Genomic DNA, 19637 nt, shown 5'->3' with positions numbered 1-19637 from the left:
ACACTTCTGTCATCTTCATCTCCTCTCTCCCTCTTCTTCTCAGACTTATGGTGATTCTTCTGCCTCCTGTTCCTGCACCCAAAATCAAAGGGATTGACACAGAACTGCTTAAGGTAAGACTAAAAACACTGTGTGCATGCATGTGTGTGTGCGCGTGCATTTTGTCTTGTGAGTAGGTTTGATCAAGTACACTATATATACAAAAGCATGTGGACACCCCTTCAAATTAGTGGATTCAGCTATTTCAGCCACACCTGTTGCTGACAGGTGTATAAAATTGAGCACACTGCCATGCAATCTCCATAGACAAACATTAGCAGTAGAATGGCCTTACTGAAGAGCTCAGTGACTTTCAAGGTGGCACCGTCATAGATTCAGTTCGTCAAATTTCTGCCCTGCTAGAGTTGCCACGGTCAAGTGTATGTGCTGTTATTGTAAAGTGGAAACGTCTAGGAGCAACAACGGCTCAGCCGCGAAGTGGTAGGCCACACAAGCTCACCGAATGGGACCGCCGAGGGCTGAAGCGCATAGCGAGTAAAAATCGCCTGTCCTCAGTTGCAACACTCACTACCGAGTTCCAAACTGCCTCAGGAAGCAATGTCAGCACAATAACTGTTTGTCGGGAGCTTCATGAAATGGGTTTCCATGCAGCCGCACACGCACACAAGCCTAAGATCACCATGCGCAATGCCAAGCGTCGACTGGACTGGTGTAAAGCTCGCCACCATTGGACTCTGGAGCAGTAGAAATGCATTCTCTGGAGTGATGAATACGACGGACGAATCTGGGTTTGGCGGATGCCAGGAGAACGCTACCTGCCCCAATGCACAGTGCCAACTGTAAAGTTTGGTGGAGGAGGAATAATGGTCTGGGGCTGTTTTTCATGGTGTGGGCTACGCCCCTTAGTTCCAGTTAAAGAAATCTTAACGCTACAGCATACAATTACATTGTAGACGATTCTGTGTTTTCAACTTTGTGGCAACAGTTTGGGAAGGCCCTTTCCTGTTTCAGCATGACAATGCCCCCGGGCACAAAGCCAGGTCCATACTGAAATGGTTTGTCGATTGGTGTGGAAGAACTTGATTGGCTTGCATAGAACCCTGACCTCAACCCCATCGAATACCTTTAGGATGAATTGGAACGCCGACTGCAAGCCAGGCCTAATCACCCAACATCAGTGCCCGACCTCACTAATGCTCTTGATGCTGAATGGAAGCAAGTTCCAACATCTAGTGGAAAGCCTTCCCAGAAGAGTGGAGGCTGTTATAGCATCAAAAGTGGAGACCAACTCCATATTAATGCCCATTGGAATGAGGGGTTCGACAAGCAGATGTCCACACACTTTTGGTCATGTAGTATATTTAGTATGTGAAAACAAGTTTGTTATGGCTCAGACAGAGCGCAATACAGATGATTATTAATTTAAATCTCAGGCTCTTGTCTAAGTGTCCCTATGAACAGTAGATAACACATTGTAATATGCTGGGAATTGACATGATCAGGGCACTCTCAAAGAAATAGAATCTAGATTCTATTTCTATGGGCAAGCTATACTGATAGAATAGGCTTTGTTTGAACAAAAAAATTAGGGCTTGGCAGTGAAATGTGGTACAAGATGATTGAAGCGCTTGCAGTACTTGAATTCAGAGCTTAGAAATGCAAGTACCTCTGTCTCAAACCCATATCCTCCTCACAAACACTCTCTGCCTCTATCTCTCCCTCTGTCTCATCCACGCCCTATCCAGAAGCGAAAGCTGAATGAGCTGAACTTCCTCCTGAGTGTTGGTGGCATGGGGGGTCTCCACCCCTACCCCCCTGACCTGTACCAGGACGAGCCCTGGATGGAGTTCACCGAGCTGGACGCAGACGAGCCTGAGCCTGGGGAGAAGGAGGACAACCAGAGCTCGGACACACAGAGACTGCTGAGCCTGGGTCACAACAACCACTGCACAAACCATGACTGCTCTCACACCCTCAGGTATGGATTGGTTTGCAAAGCTACTGGTCATTTACCAAAGTTACCGGAATAATCAATGGTAATTTTGGTAATTTATACTTTTTTTTGGTATTCATACAGTATATACAGTAGTATTCATTTTGTATGTCTGTGTCATATTGTCCATGAGTTTCCAGTAGATAGACCATATGGTTCAAGAGAAAATAGCCTAATTAATGATCTAATCAACAATGGCATTATTTTCAATTAACTCTGCAACTCTATCAACTATTAACTCTTTTGACAACTGCCAACAGTCTGGCGCCAAAACATTTACAAAAAATATGACATATTGACATAGTAAAATAAATGAAAGTGTGTCAAAATAAAAACGTATATTTAATGCTGAAACCAGATTGCGAATTAAACCGTGACATTCGGGGGGGGGGGGGGGGGGGTCTCTTTTGGGTGCGCGTGCATAGATTTATTTTTTGGGGACCTAATACTAAAGACGTATTTTAAAGGTAAAAATGTATTACCTTTTAATGTGGCATAAACCAGTCATAATGTTTTCATCTGATTGTCAAACAAATCACTTCAAAAAGTAGGCTATCTGTGCATGTTTGTCCATTCCAAAATAATGACAGTATCCATACAATGCATATAATAGGCCTACATGCATATTTATTTATTTATTTTATTTATTTTACCTTTATTTAACCAGGTAGGCAAGTTGAGAACAAGTTCTCATTTACAATTGCGACCTGGCCAAGATAAAGCAAAGCAGTTCGACAGATAAAACGACACAGAGTTACACATGGAGTAAAAACAAACATACAGTCAATAATGCAGTATAAACAAGTCTATATACAATATAATAGGCCTACATGCATATAATAGGCCTACATGCATATAATAGGCCTACATGCATATAATAGGCCTACATGCATATAATAGGCCTACATAAGTTGTTTTGATTCAAGTTTAGACCCTATTCATGAGTTGTCCATAATTCATCAGTTCATAATCAATGGCAATTGCAGAATGTCATTAGGTACACTTTTTGTTGTTTTGTAAACAGATTTCTATTTTTGATCATCAAATGGGGCGAGGGTACATGCAGTTTGGATGCTGGAATTATTTTGGACTGGACAAACATGCACAGGTAGTTTCTGTAGTGATTTGGTAGACAATCAGATGACAACATCATGACTGGTTGTGTTCATTCCACGTTAAAAGGTCATTCATTTTTAGGCTTACATTAAAGCTGCAATATGTCACTTTTGGGGATGACCCTCTGAATTCACGTAGAAATGTGTGTTTATAGGTCTGTCGTTCTCATTGAAAGCCAGTCTAAGAATCTGTAGATTTATTCTATGTGCGCTATTCTATGCTTCCCATTCTTAAGTTTCATTTTTGCATTTTTTACTTTTTCAGTTTTATACATCAGCTTCAAACATCTGAAAATATAATATTGTTGGTTCTGGAAAATATATTTCACAGCGGTTTACATGGCGCAATGTTTCTTTACACTATTCTTGCTTGTTTTGTCAGAAAAACTGAAATTAGGCGAACTATTAGAATTTTTGCAACCAGGAAAGTTCTGCATAGTGCATCTTTATTGATGCATCTTGCTTACAAATTGACCTATTTTGTAGCCTGAAAAGCCGGGACAGCTGAAATGTGGCTGAAACTGTACCAGGAAAAACTAGATGGTCAATTTACATGACTAGGCTTCAATGTGTATTTACCGTGAATTTCAAACAGGCCTACCGGCAGCCAGTAAAAAGAAATTGGTGGGTAATCTCTGATTACCGGTGGAGGTGGAAAAAGTAACACTCCCTATACTTTCACTGCATCTTTCTGGAAAAAAAGTGAGTAAATTGCATTTACTTGCGTTTACTCATCGCTAGGCCTACACCACTGCTGGTAGCCCACCCTCTTAGCCGAGGCAATTTTACACACATGAACACATACAGAACAGGTAGCCGACATTCAATATAATAGTTGAATGAAAACATGTTTACACACTATTTCATGAGTTGTTCATAATTCATGAGTTGATTGCTTGGAGTCTTCACCGATCGTGTGACACAAAACACGTCTTTCTTTCCTGACATGAATGACATTTATTGGTGTTATTTGTCATTATTAAGCATTTAACAATTGACTTCGAACATTGAACATTAAACCCTGTACGAATCCTGGATCTTGTAGGTCTCGGAAAATGCACTAAGTGTAACTATGCCTACGTAACATTGAATTATGTTTTGCCGTTAAAACATGTGTACACAAATCCAAAATAATGTATGCTTCTAACCGAAAGAGTCAACTGTAGGCCTACTGTCATTAACGTATACTTGTTGGATGGATTGGATGCGCATTCGTGTCTAGCTGTAGGCTGCTGTACATTAGGAAAGTGTAGACTGGAGCCTCTTATGGAGGCATGAAGCAGCTCTTACAGTAGCGATGACTGGAATGGTAACTCTCTTTCCTCCTTTCTCTCTCTCTCTCTCTCTCTCTCTCTCTCTCTCTCTCTCTCTCTCTCTCTTTCCTCCTTTCTCTCTCTCTCTCTCTCTCGCGCTCTCTTTCCTCCTTTCTCTCTCTCTCTCTCTCTCTCTCTCTCTCTCTCTCTCTCTCTCTCTCTCTCGCTCTCGCTCTCTCTCTCTCTCTCTCTCGCTCTCTCTCTCTCTCTCTCTCTCAGCATCCCTGATAATGACTATGATCCAGAGCTGCCTGACCAGGAGACCCTAATGTTGATGGCTGCCCTCCTGTCCAGCCAACCTGAAAAAGTTGAACCCTGCCTGGGGAACCAGCGGAGCCACTCCAACCCCCCGGCTCTAAAGGTGCTGGATGTCCCATGCCCAAGGCTCCAAGCTCCAGAAGGAGGGGAGAGGCCCCTGGTCCAGACCCAGCTGGGAGGCCCTCATAGCTGGGTCAACATAAACTTCTATGCCCAGGTCAGCGATGTAATGCCCGCTGGAGGGGTGGTGCTCTCACCAGGCCAGCAGGTCAGAGCCCCGGAGAATGCTATAACAACAGAGGAGGATAAGAAGAAGATTGGGAAGATGGAAGGAGGAGAGGAGGAGAGTGAAGGGGAGGAGGAGGAGGAGGAGGAGAGAATAAATAAGAAATTGCCGTCTCAGCTGCTGGTGGTGGATCCTGAGGGTGGGGGCTACACGACAGAGAGTAGTGGCCGGCAAATCAGTACCCCTGACCCCTCCTCACCTGGGGAGGTTTACCACACCTTCCCCCCACCTCCCCCATATCTCCTGCATACCAGCCCCCTAGGGGACTACCAGTCCCTGTACATCCTTCCCAACTCCCCTGCTCAGTTCCTGCCCCCTGTTTTGGACTACACTGTGGTTCAAGATGTTGACTCCCAGCATAGCCTTCTCCTCAACCCTCCTTCCCCCCAGGGGTCCCCCTCCTGCCCCCCACAACCACCCTCCAAGCCCCTGCCCACAATGCCCATAGGGTACCTCACCCCGGACCTGTTAGGCAACCTCTTGCCTTAAAGAAAAAAACACCACCCAGGAGGCCTTGGAGCATAGAGGTCAGAGTTCGCAGGCAAGGAAGTCAGTAATCATCCCAGAAAGACAGTCTTGTTCTACCTGAAACCAAATATGTTATGGGACAGACAGGCACGATGTTTGTTTGAGAGGGTGATGGAAGGGAAGCTGGGAAAGAGAAACGTTTCGATGTTGTGTTTGGGTTTTATATAAGTGATACTGGAACTTGAGGAAAGAGTACATTGGCCTTTCTGGTTTGACAGAGCTTAAAGGAAGACTTGTGTTGAACAAATCTTACACTGCTCTGTCTGACTAAGACCGAGACACCCAAAAACCCACAGTCTGAAACCTTTAAATGCACAGATTTCTAATATAACGTTACACACAGATAAACTTATGCACCACAAATACGCAGACAGACAAGCTCAGACATGATTCTAGTTGTATGTTATCTGATACCTTTAAGTATCTATCATTTGACTGATTAAGTGCTATGTAAACATTTTTCCTTGCAGACACACCCAGTCCCACCTTAATGTTTCCTACTATGATCTATTATAGAAATGTCAGAGAGAAGTGTGTAAAGAAACAAGCTCACATATGTCATATAACATATAGATATTTAAATCTGTAGCATATTGGCTTAAGTCTTAACTATACTGTAGATGGATCAAGTAACAGAATGTAATGGAGAATAACAAGCACATTTATACAATCACACACACGCGCACACATTTACATCATCGTTATCGCCTCATTAATTGACAGAACACTTAAGTGTGCTGTTTTGTCAAACTTACCGCTACAATGAGCGCAAAGTGACTATTGGTGACTATTGTCGTTCATTTAGCACTCGTTATTTTGCTTAGTAGCACATTTTCATGCTTATATTTAGCTTTGAATTCTTGCAGCAGAATCATCGAATCGTTACCAGACTGAGGTCACAGTATTGAACACAGCCATTAGACAACCTGTCTGTACTCAATGTGAAAACTCACTCTGATTACCATAATAAATAGAGAACAAGGCAGCTCATAACAGCGAACATGTTTCACTTGTGTAATGAGACATTAACAAGCACAGACTGGAGTCTCACAATACAGGAAAGACTGCTTTTGTATGATCTACTTTGCCTTCATTTTAATTGCAGGGACAATAACTGAAAATGTTTAAAGAGGTACTTAGGATATGTCTTTCTCTCTGTGTTTCTACTGTTCTCAATGCAGTTGCAATGCCAATGTTAATGTGCTGTCGCTTGAGCTTTATGATAGTGGAATGAGCCTCTTTTGATGTAGTGAAACGTACTTAGACACTCAGGGTTTACTATATGCACCCAACTTTGCAAACATGCCCAAGCAAGCACACACACACACACACACACACACACACCATTTCAAAACGTGGAAAAGACCATATCCACTTTTCTTTTGAGCTGACATACACACACGCACACACATTGTTGTAAAAAAAAAAAACTGGTGGTGAATTGGAAATGTACTAGTTTGTGTATCTGATCTGCATTAGTAATTGACAAGACGCTCAGTAGACACAGCAGATTATACATGTATCATCAGAAGAAAGATCATCTTCATCCCGAAGAGAAACCATCAGATCCAGTGGTTGGGTGAGCAGCTGGAGTATGTGTTTGGTGTTGGACATTGTACAGTGTAGTCATACTTGTTCATAGGCAATGGAGCGCTTTAAAGGTTCATGTGAACCTTTCAGGGCCATCATTATTGGAGAGTCTTGTCTCTGTGTATGCCTGTGGCATTCTGTCAGATCCATTCAGCGTATACACTCTTAGGGGAAAAAAGGGTTCTTCGGCTGTCCCCATAGGAAAACCCTTTGGTTCCAGGTAGAACCCTTTTGGGTTCAATGTAGAACCCTCTGTGGAAAGGGTTCTACTTGTTTTTTAAAAACTTTTATTTAACTAGGCAAGTCAGTTAAGAACAAATTATTTTTTACAATGACGGCCTACTCCAGCTAAAGCTGGACGACGCTGGGCCAATTGTGCGCCGCCCTACGGGACTCCCAATCCCAGCCGGATTCAAACCAGGGACTGCAGTGACGCCTTTTGCACTGAGATGCAATGCCTTAGACCGCTGCGCCACCTTGGAACCGAAAGGTTTCTACCTAGAACCAAAAATGGTTCTTCAAAGGGTTCTTCTATGGGGACAGCAGAAGTTGTCCGAACCGTTACGATTCGTAAATATGAAACATATATTATGCCGGCACGTTAAGAATGTTCAGTTCAGAGTTCATCATGGACAATATCACTTTTCAGTTGTCTATTCAACAATTCATGAATGATGATAAGTGTTTTTAAACGGATAATATCACAACACAACCTGTTCAAGTGTGCCATTCTCTGGCATGCTTATTCTCTCTCGCTCTCTCTCTCTTAAGTGAACTGCTGCTGCCGCCATTGCTGCCATTGCTGATGAGACCAGCATGCAAACATTGAAACAGAAATCTACAAGTGCCGTAACAACTATGTGTGTTGTATTTTGTTTTGTTACTAATCAGAAATGTTGCTGTTAGGTACATTTCCCCGCCTGCATTTCAGCCTTACCGCGGGCTTATACATTAGGGTGCAACTTCACACAAGGTTGAGATCGAAATGCGTTGTCTTCAACAGACGACATTCAATGTTGTGTAGTAGAATATGAAAAAGTGTCAGCTCTATACATTACATTTCTATCTGCAGCATTCTAAAACTTTGCAACAAACTGAATAAGCCAGAGGTGCCTTTGTGTATATACAGTATAAGGAAAGAGATATCCGATTATTTAAATATTTAAGTACTCATATAACATTTGTGACAGGCCGGCTCAAACCAGTCTTATTTAGCAAAATTTGAAATTGTCTTAGCTAACATTCAGCTATAACTAGCCAAGAAAATGGCTCTGAGATACGAAATATTAAGATCATCCACATAATGTTAGCTAGCGAGCCAGCCAGCTAACGTTAGCTAGCTAACAGCACACTTTAACTTGAAATAAAACCCCTTTCTGTCAAAATAGAAATGTGTAATATCTGAAAATGTAGCTAGCTAGACTATCTTAAAATGTAGCTAGCTAGACCGTATACATCATGATTCATGGATGGACCCATCTCCTGTCGGATGCCATGGTTGCCCTTAGTTTGAAGATGTAATCCGGAGACAGGTGGTTTCTCCAGCTCCTTAGCTATCATACTCGAATTCCACTAATTTCAAAACTCGGTCCTCCAGAAAGTGGAGAGCAACAGTTATGCAGTTTTACTACTCAATACATTAAAACAAAAGCCGTGTTAGACAGGATTACCTAGACATACTGACCAGCTCAAATAGACAGAAGTGTGCTATATGGCAGACCAATCCAAACTCATCTTTCGGCATGTCCACTCATTATCTCAGCCAATCATGGCTAGCGAGAAGGTTGCTCACATTTTCTGTGGCTAAACCAACTAGGCTCGTAATTTAACAATGTATTTGTATTTACAGATGGCATACAAGTTTAAGAGCAAAAAATATTTTTGATTAAAAAAACAGCTCTCCTATGAAGTAGTGACCTGTGACATATGCCTAGTTTCCTGAAACGAGTCACATTTATGGATGTTTGAAAAGTTACAGATATAGGAAGAGAGAACGGAGAACAACTCTATTCAAGCTTACGAGACATCTGTTTACCATTTGTGCAGTGGTGGAAAAAAGTACATGATCATACTTGAGTAAAAGTAAAGATACCTTAAAAGAAAATGACTCAAGTGAAAGTCACCCACTAAAATATTACTTGAGTAGAAGTCTAAAGGTATCTAGTTTAAATGTACTTATGTACAGTGGTGGAAAAAGTTCTCAATTGTCATACTTGAGTAAAAGTACAAAGTAAAAGTAAATGCTATACATGAAATTCCTTATATTAATCAAACCAGATGGCACAATTTTCTTATTTTTAAAATGTATTTACGGACAGCCAGGGGCACACTCCAACACTCACATAATTTACAAATGCAGTGTTGGTGTCTAATTATTCTACCAGATCAGAGGCAGTAGGGATGACAACGTGTTAAATTGATAGGTGTGTAAATTGGACCATATTGCTCTCCTGCTAAGCATTCGACGTGAAACAAGTACTTTTGCATATCAGGGAAAATGTGTGGGAGTAAAAAGTAAATACACTATATGACCAAAGGTAGGTGGACACCTGTTATATATCCATATTTTGTTTCTCCCTGTCCATATTTTTGAATTTCAGACTAAACCAAGTATCTGTGAATTATCTATCATGAATGCATAGGAGAATCTGTTTTTACATTGTAAACTCAGCAAAAAAAGAAACGCCTTCTCACTGTCAACTGCGTTTATTTTCAGCTAACTTAACATGTGTAATATTTGTATGAACATAACAAGATTCAACAACTGAGACATAAACTGAACAAGTTCCACAGACATGTGACTAACAGATTTGGAATAATGTGTCCCTGAACAAAGGGACACAGTTAAGTACTGCAATGCATCTCCTTCTCTTTGACTGCACCATATGTGGCAGTTCTTACTGGGAGATATTACCCCACTCTTCCACCAAGGCACCTGCAAGTTCCCAGACATTTCTGGGGGGAATGGCTCGAGCCTTCACCCTCCGATCCAACAGGTCCCAGACGTGCGCAATGGGATTGAGAACCAGGCTCTTCGCTGGCCATGGCAGAACACTGACATTCCTGTCTTGCAGGAAATCACACACAGGACGAGCAGTATGGCTGGTGGCATTGTCATGCTGGAGGGTCATGTCAGGAAGGCTACCACATGAGGGAGGAGGATGTCTTCCCTGTACTGCACAGCATTGAGATTGCCTGCAATGACAACAAGCTTAGTCTGATGATGCTGTGACACACCGCCCCAGACCATGACACACCCTCCACCTCCAAATCGATCCCGCTCCAGAGTACAGGCCTCGGTGTAACGCTCATTCCTTGGACGATAAATACGAATCCGACCATCACCCCTGGTGAGACAAAACCACGACTCGTCAGTGAAGAGCACTTTTTGCCAGTCCTGTCTGGTCCAGCGACGGTGGGTTTGTGCCCATAGGTGACGTTGTTGCCGGTGATGTCTGGTGAGGACCTGCCTTACAACAGGCCTACAAGCCCTCAGTCCAGCCTTTCAGCATATTGTAGACAATCTAAGCACTGATGGGGGGATTGTGCATTTCTGGTGTAACTCGGGCAGTTGTTGTTGCCATCCTGTACCTGTCCCGCAGGTGTGATGTTTGGATGTACCGATCCTGTGCAGGTGTTGTTACACGTTGTCTGCCACTGCGAGAACGATCAGCTGTCCGTCCTGTCTCCCTGTAGCGCTGTCTTCTCACAGTACGAACATTGCAATTTATTGTCCTGGCCACATCTGCAGTCTTCATGCCTCCTTGCAGCATGCCTAAGGCACGTTCACACAGATGAGCAGGGACCCTGGGCATCTTTCTTTTGGTGTTTTTCAGAGTCAGTAGAAAGGCCTCTTTAGTGTCCTAAGTTTTCCATAACTGGGACATTAATTGCCTACCGTCTAAGTGTTAGTGTCTTAACAACCGTTCCACAGGTGCATGTTCATTAATTGTTTATGGTTCATTGAACAAGCATGGAAAACAGTGTTTAAACCCTTTACAATGAAGATCTGTGAAGTTATTTGGATTTTTACTAATTATCTTTAAAAGACAGGATCCTGAAAAAGGGATGTTTCTTTTTTTGCTGAGTTTATAAGAATTGGACAGGGAGAAACCTATCAATAAGCTTCAATGACATGCTTTACAATATTGCCTTGATATTCACCAGAAAGATAAGATAATGTGTGTGTTGATCAGCCTATAAGAAACATTCCTACAGAGTATTTTGTAATATCTTGCTGTAACTAAACCCTATATTGTCTTTTGCTTTTCTACAATCCCATGTCATTTGTGTCAAAGACATCTTAACATTTTCATATGTTGACATTAAAAGAGAGACGAGGAAGGGGGCTATAGTGACTTAAATCATTATGCGGATTCTGTTGCGAAACGTTTCTTAAACGGTTTCTTAAAATGGTAGCAAACGGGGAGGGATTTACCTCAGTTTGTCCATTATAAACTCTAGTTTTAGTTGCAAAATGTTCCACTGGCTCAGGTTTTGTTTGTTTGCTTGACGTTGATTGGCTAGTGATGATATTGGCTATACAGCATGCTTGACATCATTTGACAGGATCTGGTTCAAGGGGCTTGATGTTCGACAGGTTTCTCATGCTTAAGTTGGTGTGTTCTGAATTGTTTTCCTCTTTTGTTTAATGTTCAATATCTTTCAAAAAGGTACACAATAAATATATATTACCTTTGTCAGTTACGTATTTGTACATTGTCATTTCTCACAATACCTACAATATGTGAACAACATGGAGAAGTGCCTGTTTAGATACAAAGATGTATGGCCTGAATGTATGGACCAATAAACCTTCTGATGCAGAATGAAGTAGGAGCATAATTTAACTTAGCTAAGGCCTGAATGTATTGACTAATAAACCTTCTAATGCGGAATGAAATAATATATTTCACACTTTAGGTTGAGTTCTCAATGTACTGTGACGGTGTAAGGAGTAAAGAAAGAGAGAGAGAGTGTGTGTGTACTTATGAGAGTGTGTGCATTTGTCCATGCATCTGTGTGTGTCTCTCTCCGTGACTAAGTGGACCAGGAAGCGTCCTGGAAGCAGCCCTGTGTCGTGGGGAAAGCAGATCGGCCAATTAGACAAAGCCTGTGTACTCTGCTGCACAGTGTGGGGCTGATTCGATCAGAGAGCCAGCCTCTCACAGCTCTGCGTCTCTGGACATTGCAGGTAATTACCCATAAGTCACTACTCCCCCCTGTATTGGATCTTCAGGCCAATTACGCCCACGCTAGCTGCCCACCCTGCCCTCGTTTATTGCTTCTGCTTGCTTGTTCCACTTTTTTAGAGGAGCATTCTCAATGGTCATTCAGCTCCAATAACAGGGATGAGTTGCTGTAGCGATGGTTCTGGAGGCTGGAAGGTGCTTTTTATAAGTGGAAGAGGATGCCTTGACCCCATTACGTAAGCCCTTAAGTATATGTGCTGTGAACAGGCAAACTTAGGCCTCAGAGGTAAGGCACTGATTGTTGTGATACATGCTACAGTGTTAACATGAGGAAAGAAAGAGAAGAAACACGTCACATTGATTGGTTTATTCGTTCCCCATTAGCTTTTTCCAAAGCACAAACTATTCTTTTTGGGGTCCACACAAAAACACAAAACACTATAAGTAACAAAACACTGATACACTGACAGACAAGTACAGTCACGCACATTTTAAATACGATATACAAACAATACAACTAAAGAATCATGTGTGTTAGAGTGTGATAGTGTGTCTGCGTGCGTTTGTGTGTGTGTGTGTCATTTCACAGTCTCTATTGTGCCATGTTGTTTTGTAAAAAAAAAAAAAAGGTCATTTTGCTGTTTGTTTCTGAAAACTTGTTGCAAATGAGTCACCCATGATTCACCAAATTATATTTTGAAAGGGGAAGCAAAGTACTTTAAGCATATGTTTAGTTTCAGTCATCTCCATCTCCTCTAACCGAAGCTAATTGTATGGATTTTTTTTCTATTAAAAATGTCAAATTAACAGCCGTACAGAAAGACTCATGTGGCCTAATTACAGAGGAGGAACTTCTTGACGCAATTAAAGCCTTTAAATCCGGGAAAACTCCAGGGCTGGATGGCGTACGAGTTGAGATATACCCAAACTTTTTTTGAAATACTCAGAGGGCCGTTATTAGCATGTTTTAACCACTCCTATGTACATGGTAGATTATCAGACACTCAACAAAAAGGTCTGATTTTCATTATTACTGAAACAGGTGTTGTTACACTTCAGTATTGTGATGCAAAAAATTCAAGCAAAATGTATAGCGCGTAGAATTAAAAAGGTTTTGTCGGACATTATTCATTCTAATCAGACATGTTTTTTTGCGTGCACGATACATTGTAGATAATGTAAGGCAAGTACTGGAAACAATAGAACGCTATGACAAAACTGGGAAACAAGGCCTGCTATTCATAACTGACTTAGAAAAGGCTTTCGATAAAGTACGCCTGGAGTTTATATATAAATGCCTGGAACATTTCAATTTCGGAGAATCTATTATAAAATGGGTTCAAATCATGTATAGTAACCCTAGGTGTAAAATAGTAAATAATGGCTACTTCTCAGAAAGTTTTAAACTGTCAAGAGCAGTAAAACAAGGTTGTCCACTATCAGCACATCTATTTACTATGGCCATCAAATTTTTTGCTATTAAAATGAGATCCAACAATAATATCAAGGGATTAGAAATCCAGGCCCTAAAACTTGGATCCCTCCACAGCCTCAGAGGATCTAGATAATTTTTCTAACCTCTCTGGATTACAACCAAATTATGAGATGTGTACTATATTACTTATATATATATTTTTTACTTTTACATGGTTACCAATTTGAACGACATCTATTGCAAGGTAAATCAATGTTAAAGTTTACATAGCTGGCCATATATGGATGTTAAAATGTACTTTATGGGTTGGTTAAGTAAGTCTTCTAACCCATCACTTTCTACTACATATGATTCAATTATATACCTTAAAAACTAAAGTGTATTCGAATTCCAGTCATTCCAATAAATGTTATACTCCTTGATCTTCAAGAATAGGACTTGGAAGTATAGATTAGCCAAGTTGTTTAACCCAAAACTAAGCACTTATTAGCCAGCACTATTCTGTTGTTTATGATTTTGTTGTCATGGAGGACTGATTGGGCTCATTGATTCAAGTTGACAAATAAATGCTGCACTCATGGAATGACATGCTTTGAGCACGACTGAAAAGTGGTATTTACATGTGAAAAATGAATATCATAAGCTTCATTTGCTATAGGCCTATTGTTTACCTTTTTGTTGGTGACACTTTGATATCTTGATAATATGCGGCTGTTTAAAGGGAAAATCCAAAGATGAAACAATAACAAAACAGTCGCCCCGCCTCTGTTTTGGTAAAAAGCTGAGGGATGGGCCTGGAGAAATGTAACCACTCTCAGATTAATAGACAGAGCTATGAATGCAATTACTGACCATCCATGATTTAAAAATGATTGTTTTGACCATGTTATGAGGCTATACAGTGTTTGTTTACATTTACAATGTTTACAAACATTGGGGGAAAACAAGCTTATATTTTTGGTTCTCATGGAGTGTGACAGTTGAACTCATGAGGCATTTATAATTTATATTCTTCAAGAATCAATGGATATATACACTACCGTTCATAAGTTTAGGGGCACTTAGAAATGTCCTTGTTTTAGAAAGAAAATCACATTTGTCCCATTAAAATAACAGAAAATTGATCAGAAATACAGAGTTGCCATTGTTAATGTTGTAAATGACTATTGTAACTAGAAATATCTACAGTTGAAGTCAGAGGTTTACATACACCTTATCCAAATACATTTAAACTGTTTTTCACAATTCCTGACATTACATTCTCGTAAAAATTCCCTGTTTTAGGTCAGTTAGGATCACCACTTTATTTTAAGAATGTGAAATGTCAGAATAATAGTAGAGAGAATAATTATTTATTTCAACTTTTATTTCTTTCATCACATTCCCCAGTAGTTCAAAAGTTTACATACACTCAATTAGTATTTGGTAGCATTGCCTTAAATTGTTTGACTTGGGTCAAATGTTTCAGGTAGCCTTCCCCAAGCTTCCTACAATAAGTTGGGTGAATTTTGTCCCATTCCTCCTGACAGAGCTGGTGTAACTGAATAAGGATTGTAGGCCTCTTTGCTCACACACGCTTTTTCAGTTCTACCCACAAATGTTCTATAGGGTTGAGGTCATGGCTTTGTGATGGCCACTCCAATACCTTGACCTTGTTGTCCTTAAGCCATTTTGCCACAACTGTGAAGTATGCTTGGGGTCATGGAGTGGTTGAAAAATGAGTTTTAATGACTCTAACAAAAGTGTATGTAAACGTCCAACTTCAACTGTGTGTGTGTGTGTGTGTGTGTGTGTGTGTGTGTGTGTGTGTGTGTGTGTGTGTGGATGTAGCAACTACAGATTGCCCCTTTTAAGTATATCAAAAGTGTGCAAGCTTCCATTTGGTGTCCATTAGACATATGGATTTTTTTTTCATTAGCATCAATTAGATTGAGCAATAAAATCCCCAAATTTATTCCATAGGCTTGGAACCGCACTATGCAGCTGTTGCAAGAGCACATTTTTCACTGGCTGTCCACTGGTTTCAAAAACAATGATTGATAGTCAAATTAACTTTGAATTCAACCATTATTGGGTTCAAATACACATTTAGATTTGTGAACTGCCATCCACAACAACCACAATCCGTAAAGCGAAATAGCTAAATGAGAGCAGCAGTGTGATTCACATCAATGCACTAAGTAGATATCAATAATAAGTGATATCCGTATCACCGTAGACTAAACCACTGCTGTCCTCCTTACCTCCAAGTGTTTATTCAAGTTGGATAATCTTTGGATGCCGACAGCAGTCGATCCATTGTGGGAATGGCTTGAGACATGGCTTGGACTGACGCCTACAAAAGCCTATTCCTGCTCTTTTCCCGTGATCAATCAAACACACTTGGTGTGTCATCACAGTGGCCTCTGATTTGAATGTCATTGAGAAAACAGAGAAGTGTCAAATATAATTTTTTCGCAAACATCCTTTCTGAATTTAAAAGTAATTCTCGAAGTAATCATCTAGTTTTCAAAAGTATCTGTAATCTGATTACAATATTTTTGCTGGTAACGTAACGGATTACAGTTACCGTTTTTTGTAATCCCTTACATGTAATTACATGTAATCCGTTACTCCCCAACCCTGTTGATGGGTTAGAATCGATTTTCCAGCTCTGCAACACTAACTTGACCAAATTCAAAATAGCATTGTTACTGTATATCTTGTATACACAAATATGATGATTCAATGTTGGCATTTCACTTCTGAGTTCTACTAGTGAAATAGTAATTGGAATGATTGCATTCCAATTACATTCCAATCATATCTGAAGGTTTTGTTATTTTGTTATGATCCCATCAACTTTTCTGCCCATAATATAATTGAAGGTACTGCAAAGTCTTTTCCCATTGTGTTTTGTCGTTTATCTTGGTTTGGTAATATAAGTTAATATTTTTTGTTAAGTTTAGTCACAAAATCACAATGGGACAGTAAAATGTCAAAATGTCTCAATTGATTGTTTGCCAACTCTTTTACCTAATTTCTTTGAACCATACCATTTTTCAATGAATTGTCAATCCAGGGGGCGTCAAACAGTTATCTTAATTAACTGGTACATGCTTGTCAACAATTGGCATTACTCATTTTTATTCAAACGTCCAGTGCTGTATCTGGATTCAATTCCTCGTACACATCAGACCAACATACATTTTTTACATCTTCGACAAGAAGATATAAGATCTCTTATAAATTACTTTAGGCCCAACCTTTAGCACTTTGACTTTCCTTGTTATTGCCACAATGTTCACAATGGTCACTACAGCCAATGGGAACTGATATTGCTTTGGAGCAAAGCTCTCCAGCGTTAGTGAAGATATGATCAATCACTTGTGAGTGTCAGTTGGTATATCTGCGTGTGTGTGTGTGTGTGTGTGTGTGTGTGTGTGTGTGTGTGTGTGTGTGTGTGTGTGTGTGTGTGTGTGTGTGTGTGTGTGTGTGTGTGTGTGTGTGTTTGAAACTTTCTTTCCATTGAACATGCCATACAAATAAAGGCATTTTAATGTATTATACGAAGAGTGCCTTGGTCCTCCTTTCTTTTTGCTGCATTTGTGTGACGTTGTGCTGAAGCTACTGACTCAGAAGCTTGGCTCTCTCACTCCTCCCAAGCTTTTGGGAGGGAGCGTGGACATTGAGCTTGTCGTAGCAGATGTAGGAAATGTCCCCACGCTCTATGGCAGCTTGCATAGCTGGGATAGGTTACTTCTGCCTCTTGCACACATCTTCAGAGAAGTCCTCTTTGAGGAAGATGTTGGTTCCTCTCAAGTTTTTGGCAATCTCCAGAACAGCCATTTTGTCCTCGAACCTTAGGAACTTGACCACTATCGGTCTGAGTCTGTCACATTTGGTCACACAAAGGTAACCTACTGGTCACAGTAAAAAGGTCTGTTTTGATTGTTTGATTTGTTGACTAGCTATGTGAATTCAGTGACGGTGACTCAAGGGCCTTACCTGAGAAAATCTTGGATCAGCTAAAAGATTTAAAACATTTTTTTTTTAAATATACAGTTGAAGATGGAAGTTTACATACACTTACGTAGCTAAACTAAGGATTTCAGTATATCATTAATCTTATTAACACAACTATTATTAGCGTTCTGCAGCAATATTATGCCTACTATATAGACACCAATGGAGGCCGCTCAGGGGAGGACAGCTCATAGTAATGGCTGGACTAGCTGGACATTTTTATTTTTTACCTTTATTTAACTAGACAAGTTAAGAACAAATTATTATTTACAATAGCGGCCTACCGCAGCCCAACCCTAACGATGCTGGGCAAATTATGCACTGCCCTATGGGACTCCCAATCACAGCCAGTTGTGATACAGCCTGGAATCGAACCACGGTCTGTAGGGACGCCTCTAGCACTGAGATACAGTGCCTTAGACCGCTGCACCACTCGGGAGCCCCTGGAATGGTGTTGAATGGCTGGAATGGAGTATAGTGGCTGGAAATGTATCATACACATCACTCCATTCCTGCCATTATTATGAGCCAACCTCCCCTCAGCAGCCTACACTGACAGACAGAGAGGGAGTTGACTATTGTCATAACTGGGTTGTTCCACAAAAAGTTCCTTTTGATATTTTAATTAGAAGTTGTCCACCAATATTGAATTTTAAAGGCTTGTTATAATAAATGAAGTTCCCTATAATATAGACCATACTGAGAACGTTTTATATGAGGAAATTAGGCACTTTAGCAAGCCTTTAAACATTTTGTCATGTCCCTCCGTCAAACACTGTATCACTTTAGGAAGATTTTAACCCACTTAATCCCAACATGTATCCAAGTTCACCCTCATCGTGAAGCCCTAGTTATTTTGTTGCTTTGACAAAGTCATTTCTGAAGAAAGTTATTTATTGAATGTGATTAATGATTCATTTACGTCTGTCCCTCATTAAGGTCAACCCTGTTACGTGAAACTATTCTACCCTGTTATGGTCAACCCTGTTATGGGGAAACTATTCCTTTAAAAATATTTTAACATTTAATAGTAAAAAAGCAGGTCAGTTGGTTCTACTCTTTTTGGACATTTTTTGGTGTTATGTGGTGGGAAACTGAGTGGGTAGATTAGAAAATGTCAACCCTGTTACCCATAGACAGGCTAGAATTGTTTTTATAATTTCAATTTTTTTGTGAATCTTGATTCAATTGCCACTCCCGGTCGTACACAGCAAGCTTCCATTCCCCTGGTCACAAGTAGATTTAAGGCTGATTTAAGAAGAAATCGTCAACCCTGTTACTTTATTTGGCACTTACTATAGTATTTTTTTTTAAATCAGTTAACCTCTTATGAAGTTGAACATGTGCTCTTTCTGACAGAATGTTCAAATGAAGTCTTTTCAACCAGGCACTGAATTGGTGGAATGACCCAACTGACATTTTGAAGCAATTTTCCTCCCTGGAATTTATTTTGTGATACCAAGATTCTGCGCAAAGGAAAAGGAACACTGACTCTTAACCTGCATTCTGATAAGAAGAACTAGTCTACAGGCTGCACCTACAAAATGATTCACTCTGGCAGGAGAGCTCTAGAACCTTTTACAGATCTCCTCTTCTATCTGGTGGTGGTTGTTCTGAATTGCAGGCAAAGTTTTTTTCAATGTAGAATAATAAAAGCACTTGTGTGCTTTAATGTACTGTTAAAACCATGCATCAAACTTTACACACAAACTACTTAAAAGTTGCCCGTGATTATTACAACGATACATTTTTGGGGTCTCACTTTATTTGGATCGTCCAGATTTTCCATCTGTAGATGGTCATACTATATGTTGATAAGCAACTGCTTGCTAAGGTGACAGTTAGGGTAAGGGTTAATGTTTAGGATCAGGGTTAAGTTTAGGGTTAGAGCTAGGGTTAGTTGAAATGTTACTGATAGTGTG

General features: G+C 40.4%; 1 protein-coding gene across 2 annotated transcripts in view; it reads left to right on the top strand.

Moving 5' to 3' along the window:
* The window catches only part of ghra (growth hormone receptor a), an 83836-nt gene extending 72046 nt beyond the window's left edge, over window positions 1-11790 (top strand). For both annotated transcript variants that reach the window (XM_031806390.1, XM_031806394.1), the window contains 3 exons: window positions 44-113; window positions 1746-1978; window positions 4641-11790. In XM_031806390.1, the coding sequence (XP_031662250.1) occupies window positions 44-113; window positions 1746-1978; window positions 4641-5454 (1117 nt within the window). In that variant the 3' untranslated portion in view covers window positions 5455-11790. The remainder of the gene's footprint in view (window positions 1-43; window positions 114-1745; window positions 1979-4640) is intronic.
* Window positions 11791-19637: the final 7847 nt, after the last annotated feature.

This window comes from Oncorhynchus kisutch, linkage group LG3 (genome assembly GCF_002021735.2).
Source record: "Oncorhynchus kisutch isolate 150728-3 linkage group LG3, Okis_V2, whole genome shotgun sequence".
Lineage (NCBI taxonomy): Eukaryota > Metazoa > Chordata > Actinopteri > Salmoniformes > Salmonidae > Oncorhynchus > Oncorhynchus kisutch.
Note: the sequence above shows the minus strand (reverse complement) of the source record. Positions and strands in the feature narration are given on the sequence as shown.